This window comes from Macrobrachium nipponense, chromosome 35 (assembly GCF_015104395.2).
Source record: "Macrobrachium nipponense isolate FS-2020 chromosome 35, ASM1510439v2, whole genome shotgun sequence".
NCBI classification, from domain to species: domain Eukaryota; kingdom Metazoa; phylum Arthropoda; class Malacostraca; order Decapoda; family Palaemonidae; genus Macrobrachium; species Macrobrachium nipponense.
The window spans coordinates 22,744,278-22,762,147 of record NC_061096.1 but is presented as its reverse complement, the minus strand read 5'-3'; the positions used below and the strand labels follow the sequence as shown (position 1 = coordinate 22,762,147).

The 17,870-nt window shown below is 47.9% G+C and overlaps 1 protein-coding gene and 1 long non-coding RNA gene across 2 annotated transcripts in view; both read left to right on the top strand.

Annotated features, from left to right (window-relative positions):
* Positions 1–17,870, top strand: part of LOC135208481 (uncharacterized) — a 260,778-nt gene that overhangs the window by 154,815 nt on the left and 88,093 nt on the right. The window lies entirely within an intron of this gene.
* LOC135208873 (DNA-directed RNA polymerase III subunit RPC1-like) overlaps positions 1–17,870 on the top strand; it is a 195,208-nt gene that overhangs the window by 119,097 nt on the left and 58,241 nt on the right. The window contains exons 9-10 of the mRNA XM_064241460.1: positions 598–814; positions 13,583–13,780. Of these exons, the coding sequence (XP_064097530.1) occupies positions 598–814; positions 13,583–13,780 (415 nt within the window). The remainder of the gene's footprint in view (positions 1–597; positions 815–13,582; positions 13,781–17,870) is intronic.

The following is a 17,870-nucleotide window of genomic DNA, read 5'->3' as shown; positions in this document are numbered from 1 at the left end:
CAACAGGAACAAGTTCTTGCTTGCTGGTACGAAGAGATACGCTTGCCTCTCTCTTAGTACTTGGTCCAGAGGTCTGACCATTGATCCTGCGGTGCACACCCCAATCAATCGGACAGAGGCTTGGATCCCTCCCTCGCTCTTACGACTAGGGAGGCTTCCAAGGTTGGGCGAATACCAGTCTGTTCACAAAAGACTCAGATTCCTCCCACCAAGAAGTGAGTCTTCCTATTGTAAAAGGACCGAAAGGTTTGTATTCCATGTCGGAACAAATAGCAATTTGTCCAAAATTGCATTTTTCCTAACTATACAAACCTGAGGTCCTTTTACACATAGCCCCACCTCATGCCACCCCTCACTCTGCAGTTTTTGCTTGGGCCTAAAGCAAAAGTGATTCTTCACCTCCCAGTCGCGCAGCACGTGCACTGTCGGACAAGCAGTTAACTACTGAACTCCCTTGTTCGAAAGCTTACGACCATCCAGCTGCCGCTAGTTACCTTCCTATTGTAAAAGGACCTCAGGTTTGTATAGTTAGGAAAAATGCAATTTTGGACAAATTGCTATGTTACAAATGATTGTTATAAAATTTTTATTTTGCAGGCACTTGATGGATGGTGATATTGTTTTATATAATAGACAACCATCTCTTCACAAAATGAGTATCATGTCACACAGAGTACGTGTTTTACCGTGGCGAACATTCAGATTTAATGAATGTGTCTGTACTCCATACAATGCTGATTTTGATGGTGATGAGATGAACTTGCACGTTCCTCAGACAGAAGAAGCACGTGCTGAGGCTTTAGTTCTGATGGGGGTATGTTGTTTCTATTTGTTATGACAAACTAATTTTTGTTTTTTTTGTGCATGAGAAACTAGCAGATATTTCAAATCTTAAAAACTTGCATGTCTAAGAATTACTTTTTGTTCCGATACGAATACAAACCATCGGTCCTTTACAATAGGAATGTAGCGGCATCTGGAACCGGTCGTAAGCTTCGAACAAGGGAGTTCGGTAGTTAACTGCTTGTCCGACAGTCCGTGCACCGCGTGACTGGGATGTGAAGATCCACTTTGCTTTCGGCCGCGCTGGTTGACAGACATGTTCTCCACCTCTCTCTGCCCGCCTTTCGTCGTATGCTTTGTCTCTCAAACTTGGTTTGCTTTGTGTAGTGTGTTTGAAAATACTGTATGTACGTGTGCTTTTTGTATTTTATTCTTAATTTGGTGAATAATGGATTCCCGTGAGCTGGAGATTTCCCCACTCCCCCCCATCAGCCGCAGAGTTTGCCCTGGTGTGGAGGGCGTAAGTGTGGGGCCCTCCGCTCCTTCCCTGAAGTGGATCCTCATGATTTGTGTGCTCGGTGCCGAGGGCGCGAATGCTCTCTCGCCGAGCCTTGTGATTTATGTGTATCTTGGTCGGTGGAGCAGTGGGTGCGATATGAGGGGAGGAGGAAGCGATGTAAGCCTGCCAGGGAGTCCTTAGAAGGTTCTCCAGCGACTCCCTTGGTCACAGACACGTCGTCTTCCTTCCTGCCACCATCTCAGCTCCTGCGTATGGCTACTTCCCCTTCAGTTGGGGTTTCTCACTCCTTTTCTTCGCCCGATCCGTCGAGCGTGGATGAGGGGGCGAGGTACCCCGACATCCAACTGTACTCGGGGTCTTCCAGTAGTGGATCTGTTCGCGCCGGTCACAACAGAAAACTTCAGGTTTTCTTCTCGGCCGTGCCGGACCCATGTGTAGCTGCAGAGGACACTCTTCAACACCCGTGGGACAACCTCTTCGCGTACGCCTTTCCCCCATTCTGTCTGATTTGCAAGGTGATCAGCCGAGTGCTGGTCACCCCGAATCTCTGGATGATCCTGGTGGCTCCCAAATGGCCTCGGGCCATTTGGTACCCGGACCTGCTGGCTCTGCTTGCAGAAGCACCGAGAGAGACTCCCCCTTGGCACAACCTTCTCACCCAGCCACACGTGGAACGGTACCACCAGTCAGTCCAGTCCCTACATCTTCACGGCTAGCTGTTATCCACCATCTCTTGCAAGCGGGAGGCTTTTCTCGCCGAGCAGCAACAAAGATGGCTGGGTACATCAGACAGTCCTCTGCAGCTGTGTACCAGGGAAAGTGGGCTGTCTTCTGTGGTTGGTGTCGTAGACGGGGTCTATCTCCTCTCAGAGCTACTCTTCAGCAGGTAGCGGATTTCCTCATGTTTCTTCGCCGAGACAAGCTCCTCTCCGTCCCCACAGTCAAAGGATACAGAGCCGCCCTGGCCCTAGTCTTGAAACTGAGGGGAGTGGATATCTCGAATTCGTTCGAGATCTCCCTGCTTATGAGGAGCTTTGAGAGGTCTTGCCCACCCAGGGAAGTCAGGCCCCCGGGGTGGGATGTGACTCTCGTCCTTAGGAGTTTGACTTAAAGTCCCTTCGAGCTACTCCGAGAGTCGTCAGACAGGGATCTGACCCTCAAGACCCTCTTCTTACTGGCCCTGGCATCGGCAAAGAGAGTAGGGGAACTGCATGGTCTTTCCTTCAACGTCAAGCATTCCAGGGGATGGGGATCTGTGACGCTCTATTTCGTTCCGAACTTTGTAGCGAAGACTCAGAATCTTTCGGTCCCTGACGACCGGTTCGAGTCCTTCACAATCCCCTCCCTAATGGACTTCACTTACAACGATGCGGATGAGATGCTGCTCTGTCCTGTGAGGGCGCTACGATGCTATCTGAAGAGAACTCGGCACCTCAGGCCTGAGTGTCGACGCCTCTTCGTTAGCATTGGGGTGACCAAGAAAGAAGTATCCAAGAACACTCTTTCTTTCTGGCTGCGTGATGTGATCAGGAGGGCGTACAAAGCTGATGGTAGCAAAGACATCCGTACCCTCCGACCGAGAGCCCACGAAGTCAGAGGTATTGGTTCTTCCCTTGCGTTCCGCAAGAACTTCTCCGTGGCGCGGGTCCTGAAGGCGGGGGTCTGGTCCAACCAGACCACCTTCACCTCCTTCTACCTTCGGGATATAGCCCACAGGTCCTTGGACACTTTTTCCTTGGGACCCGTGGTGGCTGCTCAACACGTTGTGTAGCTTACCCAGCACCCGAGCTGACAGAACAGCATCGCATCCTTGTGTGACTGCATGAATGGATGAGTGAATGAGAGTGACTGGCCTTCTCTTCCCCATCTTTTTCTCTCCCTCTACCAGTGGGCAGAGGGACGTGGTCGTCACTACGCTGGAACAGGAAGCGATGCAGTATAAGCTACTCGACCGAGCCCATCCTATCCCTTTCATTAGGGATAGGAGCGATTATCCACCACACTTCCCCGACAAGGGGGGGGGGGTGGGGGGGGGGGGGGGAGTGGAAGCCAACAAGAGACAAACCCATGACTTCATATTGCCTCTTGCAATAGGAACAAGTTCTTGCTTGCTAGTTTTAAGAGGTACGCTTGCCTCCCTCTTATTACTTGGTCCCAGAGGTCTGACCGTTGATCCTGCGGTACATACCCCGATCATTGGGCAGAGGCTATGACTCCCTCCCTCTGCTCTTACGACCAGGGAGGGAACCAAGGTTGGACGAACACCAGTCTGTTTTTAAGACTCAGATTCCACCCACCAAGAAGTGTCTTCCTATTGTAAAGGACCGATGGTTTGTATTCATATCGGAACAAATAACAATTTGTCGAAAATTGTATTTTTCCTAACTATAAAAACCTGAAGTCCTTTACACATAGTCCCACCTCATGCCACCCCTCACTCTGTTTTTTCCTGAGCTAAAGCAAAGTGGATCTTCACCTCCCAGTCCGCGCGGTGCGTGGACTGTCGGACAGGCAGTTTAACTACCGAACTCCCTTGTTCGAATCTTACGACCAGTTCCAGCTGCCGCAAGTTAATTCCTATTGTAAAGGACCTCAGGTTTGTATAGTTAGGAAAAATACATTTTTCGACAAATATGACAATTTGTCCAAAATTGCATTTTTCCTAACTATACAAACCTGAGGTCCTTTTACAATAGGAAGGTACTAGCGGCAGCTGGATAGGTCGTAAGCTTTCGAACAAGGGGTTCGGTAGTTAACTGCTTGTCCGACAGGCTGCGCGCGCGCGCTGGTAGGTAAACAAATCACTTTTGCTTTTGGCCCAAGCAAAACTGCAGAGTGAGGGGTGGCATGAGGTGGGGCTATGTGTAAAAGGACCTCAGGTTGTATAGTTAGGAAAAATGCAATTTTGGACAAATTGTCATTTGTTCCGACACGGCATACAAACCTTCGGTCCTTTTACAATAGGAAGACTCACTTCTTGGTGGGAGGAATCATGAGTCTTTTGTGAACAGACTGGTGTTCGCCCAACCTTGGAATGCCTCCCTGGTCGTAAGAGCGAGGGAGGGATCCAAGCCTCTGTCCGATTGATCGGGGTGTGCACCGCAGGATCAATGGTCAGACCTCTGGACCAAGTACTAAGAGAGAGGCAAGCGTATCTCTTCGTACCAGCAAACAAGAACAAGTTCCTATTTGCAAGAGGCACTAAAGTTATGGTTTGTCTGCTTGTTGGCAATCCTTCTTCCCCCCCCTTGTAGGAGGAAGTTGGTGGATTTCTTACTCTCCCATCCCTAGTGAAAGGGATAGGATGGGGCTCTGTCGAGTAGCTCACCGGCATCTCGTCCTTATCCAGCAAGGTGATGACCGTATCCCTCTACCCACAGGTAGAGGGGGAGAAAAAAATAGGAAGAGAAGCCAGTCACTCTCTCATTCACTTATCTATTCTTACAGTCACACCAGGACTCGATGCTGTTCAGCCTGCTAGGGTCTGGGTTAGCTAGACAACGTGTTGAGCAGCCACCACGGGTCCTAAGGAAAACGATCCAAGGACCTGTGGGCAATATCCAAAGGTAGAAGGAGGTGCCGGTGGTCTGGTTGTACCAGACCCCTGCCTTCAGTACCTGCGCCATGGAGAAGTTCCTTGTGTAACTCCGAGGGAGTGTTACTTTCTAGGTTCCATTGTTGGTGCTGACGAAGAGTCTTCAACATCATCCTGGGATGTCGAGTTTCTTCAGAAAGCGCGGTCGCGCTTTCACAGGACAAAGCAGCATCTCCTTCGCATCGAAGGCGGTGAAGTCCATTAGGGAGGGGATTGTGAAGGACTCTAAGATCGTCAGGAAACCGAAGGGTTCAGAGTCTTCGCTACGAATTCGGTACGAAATCGAGCGTCACGAACCTCCCCCATCCCCTGGATGCTTGACTTCGCAGGAAAAGTCAATGCAATTCTACCTCAGAGGAAAAGAAGGGAATGGTCGTATGACCGAACCCTCCTCTCGACTTCGTTGATGTCCTGTCCCCATACTGGTCTAATCCGGCTGCAAGCGAAGTTGTTCTTCCGTAGTGTATAGGACACCGACACTCAATGGTGGGTGTGTCGATGGTATGGTACTGTGGACAGCCGTTAGGACGAAGAAAAGATTGTTATGGAACAACCGAACTAAGTCCACAGCGAAGTTCGTAACAGACTTGGGCGCTCTGACAGCTGCCGACTGACTGCGTTCGGTAGGAGGCAAGTTGTCCAAGCACCCGAGCAAGTCACGTGACCTTCGCCTTAAAAGGGTTCTGCCAAGAGACTAAACAAATAATTTGTTCGTCACCGATGCCAGAAGGCAAGGTGATGACTCTCTTAAGGCATGTGCCCAACAGGCGAAAGTCAATTGCCTTCTAGAGACCGAGGTCCTTGATTGCAAGATATCTCATAGTATAGTTGATTCTCGGTCTAAGGAGAAACAACACTATGTGTCGTTGAAGACGAAGGTGTACAGAAAATGCAACCTACGTCTTCGCAGCTGAACCGAGAGAAGGATTCTCAAGATTCTGAACCTGTGCTACAAAGACTGAGAACGCTAACCGCTATTCATTGCTGTCCGGTGAGGATCGTAGTTGCAATAAAAGCGGAGCGCTTTTCAGTAATGAAGACAGGGAAATACTGCCTGAAGAACTGCTTCTCATGGGCTGAACATTTGGAAGTAGAGCTGTCAGGTCGGAGAGTAGGCGATGTCTTCTGACATATCTGTTAATTCGGGGCGAGCAATGAATAATTGCACACCTACGAATACGAGATATTTGAAGACAAACTCAGATGTCTGCAAAAATCATTCGCATTATCGCGGTGCGATGCAGCGGTTGACTAGTACAGACTTCTGTTTACCGGTGCGGTAAACAGAAAGATGAAAGAGTCCAAGAGATATCTCTGTTGAAAATTCTCGCAATGTCGAAGGCGATGAAATCGAGCGTCACAGCAGTAGATGGTCCTTCATTATTGCGAGAATCCCCGTTAATCAGAGACCTAAGTCCATGATTGTTGGGAAGAGATACGGTTCGGTAGTCAATCAAACCAGGGGGAGGGGAGAGAGAGACGTAACCGACCGTGCATCTCCGAGACCTAGCTGATACTGAGCCGCTATCAGGCAGTTCAATACGCAGTAGCTCTCGGTGACTCGTCATCCTGAGTTGCCACTTAATCCATTATTCCACGAAGGAATGCGTTCGGCTAGAACCATCGAGCATAAAGAATACGCTCGAGCAATTATATTTAAACGAAACGGATTTCGGTAAATACAAAAGCTGATTTGGTGTTGTCATGACAATACCAAGTATCTAAAATCGAAACTGATAACTGCTGGGAGGTTGCAGGCAACCCCGAGTTGCAGTTCAATTAACCCTCTTAAGCCGGAGCCCTAAAAATCAAAACGTCTCCCGTATGCCGGGCCTGGTTTGGAGTGAGCGCGGAAGTGGAAAAAATAATTTTTTCAAAAAATTACAGCGCGCGTACTTTTGAAGATTAAGAGTTCATTTTTGGCTCCTTTTTTTGGCATTGCCTGAAGTTTAGAATGCAACCATCAGAAATGAAAAATAATATCATTATCATATGTAAATAATGCGATATATGGTAGCGAAAAAAAAAAATTCATACATAATTGTATTCAAATCACGCTGTGCAGAAAACGGTCAAAGCTAACCAGTTACTTTTTTTTGCGTTGTATTGTACACTAAATTGCGATCATTTTGATATATAATACATTGTAAAACAATTAAAAAGTAACAACCTGGAAAAATATTATCACAAAATGGATTGTTACGAATTATTCGTAACAGCGCGGACGCAAAAAAATATTTTTTTCAAAAATTCACCGTAATTCTAAATAATGTTCTAGAGACTTCCAATTTGTTTCGAAATTAAGACAAATGATTGAATATTATGATACTGTAAGAGTTTTAGATTAGAATTGCAGATTTCGCCATTTCGGACGAGTTAAATTTGACCGAATGTCGAAATTTTAATATGTATATTTTTTCATATGCACATATTTCGAAGATGGAAAAAGCTACAACTTCAATTATTTTTTATTGTATTCTTCATGAACTTTTGGCGCACATTTTGATATATGAAACTCTATAAAAAGGCTAATATGAAAAGGAGCAAATATTAGGATAATGCCATGTACGTATTTCGGAGACTTGCGGCCACGCGAATCGGCGCGCGGAGTGAGTGAAGGTAAATATATTTTTCAAAAATTCACCATAAAATCACAATATTGTTAGAGACTTCAAATTTGTTTCAAAATGAAGAAACATGACGGAATATTACTAGGCCGTAAGAGTTTTAGCTTACAATTGCGTTTTTCAACTATTTCGGTAGAGTCAAATTTGACCGAACGTGGTTTTTTTTGTTTCTATTTATCGTGATTTATATGCAAATATTTCAAAAAAGAGAAAAGCTACAACCTTCAATCATTTTTAGTTGTATTCTACATGAAATTGCGCACATTTTCATATATAAAACTTTATGAAACAGCTAATTTTAAATGGTGCAAACATTTCGACAATCGCACAAAAAAATTCTGATTTTTCGGAAGAGTTACCGCGCGAACGTAATTTTTTTTTTTTTCATAAATTCACCATAAATCAAAATATTGTGCTAGAGACTTCCAAGTCGTTGCAAAATGAAGGTAAAAGATTGAATATTACTAGAATATAAGAGTTTTAGCTTACAATTGCGTTTTTCGACCATTTCGGTAGAGTCAAAGCTGACCGAAAGTTGGAATTTTTGCACTTAACGGTTATTTATATGAAAATATTTCAAAACTGATAAAAGCTACAACCATGGGTTGTCTTTTGTTGTATTGTGCATGAAATTGCGCACATTTCCATATATAAAACTTTATGTAACGGCAAATTTAAAAGGGTGCAAACATTAGGACAATCGCACGAAAAAATTTATCGGAAGAGTTATCGCACGAACGTAAGGAAAAAGTTTTTTCATAAATTCACCATAAATCGAAATATTGTGCTAGAGACGTCCAATTTGTTGCAAAATGAAGGCAAATGATTGAATATTACTATAATATAAGAATTTTAGCTTACAATTGCGTTTCTCGACCATTTCTGTAGAGTCAAAGTTGACCGAAGGTTGAAATTTTGCACTTATCGTTATTTATATGAAAATATTTCAAAATTGATAAAAGCTACAATCATGAGTATTTTTTAGTTGTATTGTGCATGAAATTGCGCACATTTTCATATATAATACTTCATGTAAAGGATAATTTAAAATGGTGCAATAATTATGTCAAAGTGACGAAATAATTTCCGAGATGTGTCACTGATACTTTTTAGTGCGATAAGAAAGAAATTCGCGCTTGCGCGCCTGCGTAGCGATTGTAAACAAAACAACGCCTTGATCCGTGAACTCCCAGCATCCCCCAAGGCGCGTGATACAAAAGTTTTCGGCTGGTAGGTCTATAAGTATTTTTCCGCGAATTTTTAAAAAAACTTTTTTGAGCCGACGTATGATACGTCCAATCGGCATACGGGAGACATTTTGACTCGACGTTTAATACGTCCAATCGGCGTAAGAGGGTTAAGATACAATTCGTCTCGGTCACAAACCGTAGAGTTAACTACGGTATGCGCCTACCCCCCGGACAATTCAACTGTTACAAGAATCATGTCGCGAGGGTAATATACGTAGTATATTTGTAGGTTCTGTACAACGACCTCCATCCTAAATTCTTTTCCCCTCGAGGAATGAGAATAAGGATTGGAGATCGACCGCCTTCGTTCTCTAGTCAAGAGAGTGAAGGAGAAGTCTTTCCCAAAGGAAAGCTTCAATGGTGAACAGAATACCGAAGACGATAGTTCAAGCCAAACTGGAAGTCCCGTCCGTTCTTCTCTATTCCAGGTTAATCGCCCAATACTGTGAGATACTCTTCTTTCAGCAGCAGTCCTTCTTCCAAATGCTAGAAATTACAGGAATTCGTGCATAAGCGAGGTTCCCGATTATCGTAACAATTATCGGGGATTCTCGCTCACTTTGGACCGTGGTCTCGCCTAAGTGTTTGGAGATCGTAAAAAACTCGAACACTCTGAGTGCGCTAGAAATTCCGTAGAATTCTAAGCACTCTGCGAAACCCCCACCGAATTCGTCAAACGATATCGGCTGGTGGTCCTCTTCGATTCCCGTAGAAATCGAGAAAGGGGCAGGATCCCTCCTCAACGACCGGGGCTTACGTCAGGTAGGACCCGAAGGTCCCCCCGGTAGCGCAGCCCCTAACGTGGGATCTTACAGAGAAATCTCTGTAGGATCCCTCCCCTTTCCCTCGTAGCCGTAAGGAGAGAGGGAATGGGGGAGGAATGGATACTGGCTCGCCTTCCCACCAGCGGAACTAGCAGTTGGAGAAGAAAAGGAGCAGCATCGCCTTAACGGCGATGGCCTCTCAGAGCCTGGGAAAACGTATCGTCAGGAGAAAACGTTTTCCCGAGGAGGGTTACGAACTCATACTGTAGGTAAGGATCTGCCGCCACTGTGAACGTCGTCTGGGTGGGGCTGATCGACACCTGACAGGAGAGAGCCGATACCGTCCTCCGACTCATTCCAGTCCTCGTCGAGGTCGAAACCTCTCAGGAGGACCGAAGGGGTATTCAAATACGGTGTCCTAAGACACGTAGAAACGCCTCTGTCGCAGTAGAGGAGGTGAAGTAGCTTGTTCTTGACCGGCCAGAACTGAGAGAGCCTTCTTGTCCGGAGACGAGAGACTACCTGGTTCAACACAGTCGGCAAGCTCCGATCGCGGCAGACCCACCGTCGATTTGGGTTCCCTCTCGGGCCCCAAAACGACTCGAGCCGAGACGTGGCTCTGCTGGTGGGAGCGGCGATCCTTCCCCGAGGTCGTTGTGCTGACGAATCAGCGCCATAACCTCGGCAAAGTTCCTCTGGATCTCGGAAGTCACAGCATCTTGCAGAGTGGGACCGTTAAGCCCTTCGAACAAGAGCATATTCCGAGAACCTTCCTCCTAAGAAGGGGGAACAGCGACAGCCCTCTCTGGTCTTCCCCATCCACTTGCGCATACGTCCTGGCCGGTCCAAGAACCTGGCCTGGCACGTAGGGGCGGCGTTGGTGGGATCGTGAGGGGCGCACCCTCACAGATCACTCCTCAATACCTCGCTCCTCCCGGTGTAAACCCCGAGGAGGTTGAAGGTACGGGAGAGGCAGACCTGACGCTCCCTCGTTGCTCGCTGGCAGAACCAGCAGGGCTTGGAGGGCTGCAGGCGATCGTCACCGTGGTGGCGATCGAGCTGCAGGCCTGGTCGAACCGTCTCGCTGTGGAGAACGGCTGGACTGAGCACAGCGGCCCCGATCTCGAGTGTCAGAAGAGCTGGGTGCTGGTTGCCATACCCGATCGCTCTCTGTGAGAGCGACGGTCAGGCGACCTGCAGGCTCCACTGTCACAGTGAGACCGGTGCTTGTCCTCACGGCACGTCACGTCGCTGGTTTCCAGCCGTGGCTGGCACCGGCGAACGGGAGGACCTCTTCCCAGCCTCAGCCCGTGGCCGGTCGTGGACCGTCACGTCCCCGGGTAGCCAGCTGTTCGCCGCGAGAGTGATAGCTGGTCTGGTGAGAGTCGCGTGAGCGGCTGTCACCAGTCTTCCGCCCGTGCCGTGAACCTGACGCTGAGCGGACTCAGAGGTCTGGTTCCTGGCTGCACGGTCGCTGGTAGGCGACCGTACACTCGGTACCTCCCGCGAACGAGAGGCCGAGACGGACCCTGATGCAGTGGCAGAACCACTGACACCAGGCGAGGAAGTACCGGTGTTAGCCGGTACCCCTCTGGTCCCCGTAGTCTTCTTCCTTGCGGAAGAAGAGACGGCGCCCCGCTCCCGAAGGAAGGAGCAGGAGGACCAGCGGAAGGAAGAAACCCTCCCGTCCCACCTAGGTGAGACGGGTCCCGAGAAGCTCCGAGGGAGATTCTTTTAGGAGGGAGGAGGCAACCTTCTTCTTCCTCGGCTGTGAAGCCTTAGAAGTCGAAGGGGAAGAGGCGGCAGCCGACGACGATGAAGAAGATGAAGACGGCGACGACGACACCTTCCTCCTCTTCTTCGTCAGCTTCCTCAGGACAGACGTAAGATCTGCTATCCAGGGCGGAGCCGGGGCTGCTGTAGCCGAAGCTACAGGGCCCGGACGCACCTGTACAGACAGACCAAAGTCTGGGGTAGTACCACCACGAACAGGGACGACATCAGCAGGTATGGGCATCTCAAGAACAGCAGGCACAGCCAGCACAGCATCGGTAGGACCGCCAGCGCAGCAACGGCAGGGACAGCCAGCGCAGCAACGGCAGGGACAGCCAGCGCAGCAACTGCATGGACAGTCAGCCCAGAATCGCAGGTATCGGCAGGCACACCGGGTAACACCGGGAAAAAGGAAGTGGAGCAGCAGCCAGCAACATCCTGGTACGGCGGCAGGTCCAGGGGCGAGCTCTAGGGCAGCGGAAGTGTGGTCGCTGCAGCGCGGCAACCACGAGCGGCAGCGGCACGCCCCCCTCTCGGTACGGCGAAACGGCACTTAAACAGCGGGCTGTAGGCACGACTGTTACCACGTGAGGTGATTACACCAGGTGAGGAGGGACGTCGTCACCTGGAGCGTGGTCACCACTCCATGGGTGACCGCAGTAGGCCCAGACATAGAACCGCAGCCCCTGGACACTAGCACGCCCTACTGCAAATGGAAGGACGCCCATACCTCACCAAGGTCCACCCTCGTGGCAGTAGCACCTGCGGAAATAAACAGTAGTAGCGATTAGTGGGGGGGAAGTCCCCTCGCGCGGGGGGGTGAGCCCTCCTCCGAACGAGTGGAAGACCCCGAATACAATTGTACATCGGGCACCGAGCGCCCTCCCCCGCGCTCGACGGATCGGGAGAGGAGAAGAACGCCGATAACCTCCCCCCCCCCAAGGGGAAGGGCCATCTGTGGGAGCTGAGCGGGGGGGGGTTCTCGTTCCCCACCCCCGCACAGCACCCATGTACCCAACAATAATATAAGAGCCCGAGAGCAATCGTGCCATCGGCCCGAATGCAAGGGCATAAGGATCAATTCCCTGACTGAGCGGAACTTGAACCAAATAAATATTGATGCAATCAATAATAAAAAGAATAAAATGAAAAAGGATCTTGCATTGACGATTCACTTCACAATGAATAAGGGCTCGGATCGAGCGCATTTGCGCCCTCGGGTACCGAGCGCAAGGGTAAAAGGATCCATTCCTTACCTTTATGGATCAAGGTTTATGGAAACCTTGATCCATAATGAATTGATGCAATCAATATATATATGAAAATGAAAAAGAATACTGCGCTTGCGATTTCACTTCATACAAATAAAAAGGGGACGGATCAATTCCCGGTAAATAGCGGGAAACATTGATCCCAGTAAACAATGCAATCTCAATAAAATATGAAAATGAAAAAGAACTGCACTTGCGATTTCACTTCATTCAAATAAAAAGGGGAAAAGATCAATTTCCGGGTAAGCTCGGAAACTGATCCAAAATGAGTATTGCTACAATCAAAATAAATATATGAAAATTAAAAAGAATACTGTACTTGCGATTCCACTTCCATACAGAAAATAAGTTTCCGTGCCGACGCATTCGCTCGGCAACGAGCATACAGATAAAAAAAATTATAAAATGAAAAGAGCACTTACTTACGATTTTCATCTACACATTTCCACCAAAAATATACGCTCGGAGCGAGCGCTCTCACCCCTCCCGCCCTCGGCACCGAGCATACACAATACGAGGATCATTTCTGGGAAAATGAATTCCCGCACTTACGCCCTTCAGTCCCGGCACTCGGGTAATCGGAGGGCGTGGTGAAACCAAGATCCTTTAATTCACAATTGAATTCAATGGAAATAAATATGAAATGATTGTACTTACAATTCAGTTTCACTAGATAAATAGAAAAAGAAAAACACAACCATGCGAAAGCAACGACGATAAAGCGGGCAGAGAGCGATGATACACGTCCACACGCCAGCAGGCCGAAAGCAAAATTGATTTGTTTACCTACCAGTCGCGCGCGCGCGCCTGTCGGACAAGCAGTTAACTACCGAACCCCTTGTTCGAAAGCTTACGACCTATCCAGCTGCCGCTAGTACCTTCCTATTGTAAAAGGACCGAAGGTTTGTATGCCGTGTCGGAACAATGTTACTTTAGCTGGAAGTAATTTTGGATAAATTTGTTGATAGTTTCATACAAGATAATTGTTCCCTTTTCTAGGTTACATCAAATTTGGTAACGCCACGACATGGAGCTCTTATTATTGGTGCCACCCAGGATTTCCTCACTGGTTCATACTTGTTAACACAGAAAGATCAGTTTTTCGACAAAGAACACACCTGTGCTCTTATCACGTCAATCTTGGCAGGGAAGGAGACCACTTACAAGATAGATCTCCCCCCTCCAGCAATAATGAAGGTAATAAAATGAATTTGCTGTTTATTAATGGCTATGATTTGCAGACATTAAATGTTGTTAGTATAACTGACCTTTCAATGTTTGTGGAAGAATCTGAGCATTTATTAGAAATCTTCATTTTATCAAGATGTATTATATAATGTACAAACACTTAATGTGTATTTTACAGAAATCAGTTACTACATATACTCAAAATTGTTTGTAGAGCAAGTTTCACTTCGTGGTTCATATTTTCTTTGTTGTTTTCTTATTTGCAAGTTGTTGTTGTTATGTTTTGTTGACTTCAGTTTAACCCAACACAGTTGTCATTTAAATATAAAGCTTAAAAGTAAATGTTCATATTTTCATATCTTCTTATTATTATGTTACGTTAAAGCTAACACATATTATTATTATTATTATTATTATTATTTATTATTTTTTTTTTTTTCTCTATCACCGTCCTCCAATTCGACTGGGTGGTATTTATAGTGTGGGGTTCCAGGTTGCATCCTGCCTCCTTAGGAGTCCATCACTTTTCTTTCTATGTGCGCCGTTTCTAGGATCACACTCTTCTGCATGAGTCCTGGAGCTACTTCAGCGTCTAGTTTTTCTATATTCCTTTTCAGGGATCTTGGGATCGTGCCTAGTGCTCCTATGATTATGGGTACGATTTCCACTGGCATATCCTTTATCCTTCTTATTTCTATTTTCAGATCTTGATACTTATCCATTTTTTCCCTCTCTTTCTCTTCAACTCTGTTGTCCCATGATGTTGCGACATCAATGAGTGATACTTTCTTCTTGACTTTGTCAATTAACGTCACGTCTGGTCTATTTGCACGTATCACCCTATCTGTTCTGATACCATAGTCCCAGAGGATCTTTGCCTGATCGTTTTCTATCACTCCCTCAGGTTGGTGCTTGTACCACTTATTACTGCAAGGTAGCTGATGTTTCTTGCACAGGCTCCAGTGGAGGGCTTTTGCCACTGAATCATGCCTCTTTTTGTACTGGTTCTGTGCAAGTGCCGGGCATTCGCTTGCTATGTGGTTTATGGTTTCATTTTTCGTATTGCACTTCCTACACATGGGAGAGATGTTATTTCCGTCTATCGTTCTTTGAACATAGTATCTGGTTCTCAGGGCCTGATCTTTTCCTGCTGTTATCATTCCTTCAGTTTCCTTCTTTAGCTCTCCCCTCTGTAGCCATTGCCATGTGTCATCGCTGGCTAGTTCTTTAGTCTGTCTCATGTATTGTCCGTGCGTTTGTTTGTTGTGCCAGTCCTCTGTTCTGTTTGTCATTCTCCTGTCTCTGCATATTTCTGGGTCTTCGTCTACTTTTTAGTCCTTCTTCCCATGCACTCTTTAGCCACTCGTCTTCACTGGTTTTCATATATTGCCCCAGTGCTCTGTTCTCAATGTTGACGCAGTCCTCTATACTTAGTAGTCCTCTCCCTCCTTCCTTACGTGGTATGTAGTCTTTCCGTATTTGCTCTTGGGTGTAGTGCTTTGTTTTTGTACATTCAACTTCCCAGGCAGATATATACTTAGCTATAGACTCCGTCGTCCCCGACAGAAATTCAAATTTCGCGGCACACGCTACAGGTAGGTCAGGTGATCTACCCTCCCGCCGCTGGGTGGCGGGACTAGGAACCATTCCCGTTTTCTAATCAGATTTTCTCTGTCGCCGGTTCCGACAACACCGTTGTTGGTTCCTCCTGACCTGATTTTCGCTTTTCGTTTGCCTTTGATCTTCTGGACTGGCTTTTTGGTGAAGTATTGGATCGTTGGTTTGGCATATGCTATTGTGGACTGTTTTTGGATTACGCTTTTGGATTTTTCTTAGGATGTCAGACTTTGCTTATGTAATTAGAGTGTGTGTGAATGAGGGGTGTAATATGAGGCTACCAAAGGGTTTGGTAGACCCTCACACTGTATGCAAGAGGTGTCGGGAGAATGAGTGTTCTTTTACTAATCCTTGTAAGGAGTGTGAATGTCTGAACGAGGAAGGATGGAATACTCTAACTTCCTACTTGAGGAAGTTAGAGAAGGATAGAATCAGGAAGGCTTCTTCTAGAAGCACGAGTAGGTCTCGTTCTAACGAGCCAGTTGAGGATACGGTAGTTCCTATTCCTAATGTAGTTGTAGCATCCTCTCCTACGGTTTCAGCTCCTTCGCCCTTCACCGAACCTGTGGATTCGTCCGTGGAGATGGCTAACATGAAAGGCACTTTACGAAGGATGGAGCTTCAAATGCTTGCATGGGAAGGTAAGAGTGCAGTGTACAGTGAGTGCAGTGTTCCCAGTGCAGTGGAGGGGGCGTCTGATCGGCTCTGCAACGCTCCCAGGCCTAGACCTCTTCCAAACTCCCAGGCCCAGAGGAGGAGGAATGTCGAAAGCCGTAAGGAAGTTGTGGAGAATCCCCACCACTCAGGCGTTCCTTCGGCAGGATCTGTCGTGTCGTCCCAGACTGCCAGGGATCGCCGTTGTAAAGGCATCCTTAAACAGTGCTTTTCGTCGTCTGATTTGGCTTCTCCTAGACGTGGTTGGAGTTCGGCTGAAGAGGACCTGGAAGGCTCCTAGCAGTATGTTGGACTCCAGCTCGGAACAGTTCCCAGAGGAGTCTCCTACAGACAGGAAGAGAGCCAGAAGAGCCTCTTTCAGCCCTGCGCCCAGTGTGGAGCCTCCTTCAGCTTCTAGACCTTTTTCTCCGCCCTTGGAAGCGGATCAAGAGGGTTCTACTGCGAAGATCCTTCTCAATCTGCAAGAGCAGATTTTGTCTCTGGTGGGCGCTCTAGTTAGAGATCCTCCTCGCAGGAAGGATGTATCGCTTCCAGTTAAGAGGTCTCGGCGCCCTCCTCTCAAGAGGAGCTCCTCCCAAGACGAGAGTTTGTCTCCGAAGAAGCTCCTCAAGCGCCTTCCCTCCCAGTTAGGCTCTTCCTCCCTCCCTGGACAAACACGGTTCTTTCCTCACTCCGGTATTACTGGCACCTCTCCTCGCAGCCATGTTTCGCCTCGAGGACACAGCTCCCCTTGAAGGCGCGCATCTACTAGCAAGCTCTCGACGCTGACCAGGCGCGTAGTGCCATCCAGCCGCGATGCCAGCTAGCCGCGATGCGCCAGCCAGCTGCAAGGCGCCAGCCAGGCGCGTGGCGCCGGACAGGCACTCGACTACTACCAGGCGCTTTTCTCCTGCTAAGCGATCTCCTTCAGTCGACCGCTTCTCTTCGCGTGGAAGCGCCTCTCCTCACAAGTGCTCCTCCCCTTTCAAGCTCTCGTCACCAGACAGGCGCTCTTCGCCTACCAGACGCTCTCCTTCCTTCGGCCGTGCATCTCCTTGCAGATTTGCAGAGGAAGGCCTCGATGAAGTTTCGGAGGAGGAAACTCCTAGAGCTGCAGCGCTTTCAGATTACAAGACTTTGGCGGTCCTACTGGTACAGGAATTTGGCGATTCGCTCAGCCCAGCTGCTCCTCCCTCTCCTCGGTCGCTGTTCTACAGCACTAGGACAGCAAAGGCTTCCTCCTTAAAGATACGCCCGACCATTTCGATAAGGAAAGCCCTTCAATCGGCAGGAGCATGGTTTAAGTCCAAAGAGGAGGCAGGGAAGACAGTTTTTTTTCTTGTCCTCCCTCCAAGCTCTCGGGAAGGAGAGGTATGTGGTACGAGACTGGAGAGCCGATGGGACTGGGACTTCCGTCTTCTGCGGAGGCGGATTTCTCTACCTTGGTAGATTCCGCTAAAAGGCATGCCCTCCCCACGGCCAAGACTATATGGGGTATGACAGAGATAGACCATTTCCTCAAGGGACTCTTCCATGTACTGGAAGTGTTTAACTTTTTGGATTGGTCCCTTGGGGCTTTGGCCAAGAAAACTCTGGATCCGGAGTTTCCAGAACCTGAAGTTCTTAACAGCGTTTTGTCCTGTATGGACAAAGCTGTCCGGGACGGATCGGGTGAATTAGCTTCTCTCTTCGGAGCAGGAGTATTGAAGAAAAGAGCAGTGTTTAGCTCTTTTCTTAGGAAGTCCGTTTCCCCGGTTCAGAGGGCTTCCTTATTGTACGTCCCTCTATCCAACCAGTTGTTCCCTTCCCAGTTGGTGAAGGATATTTC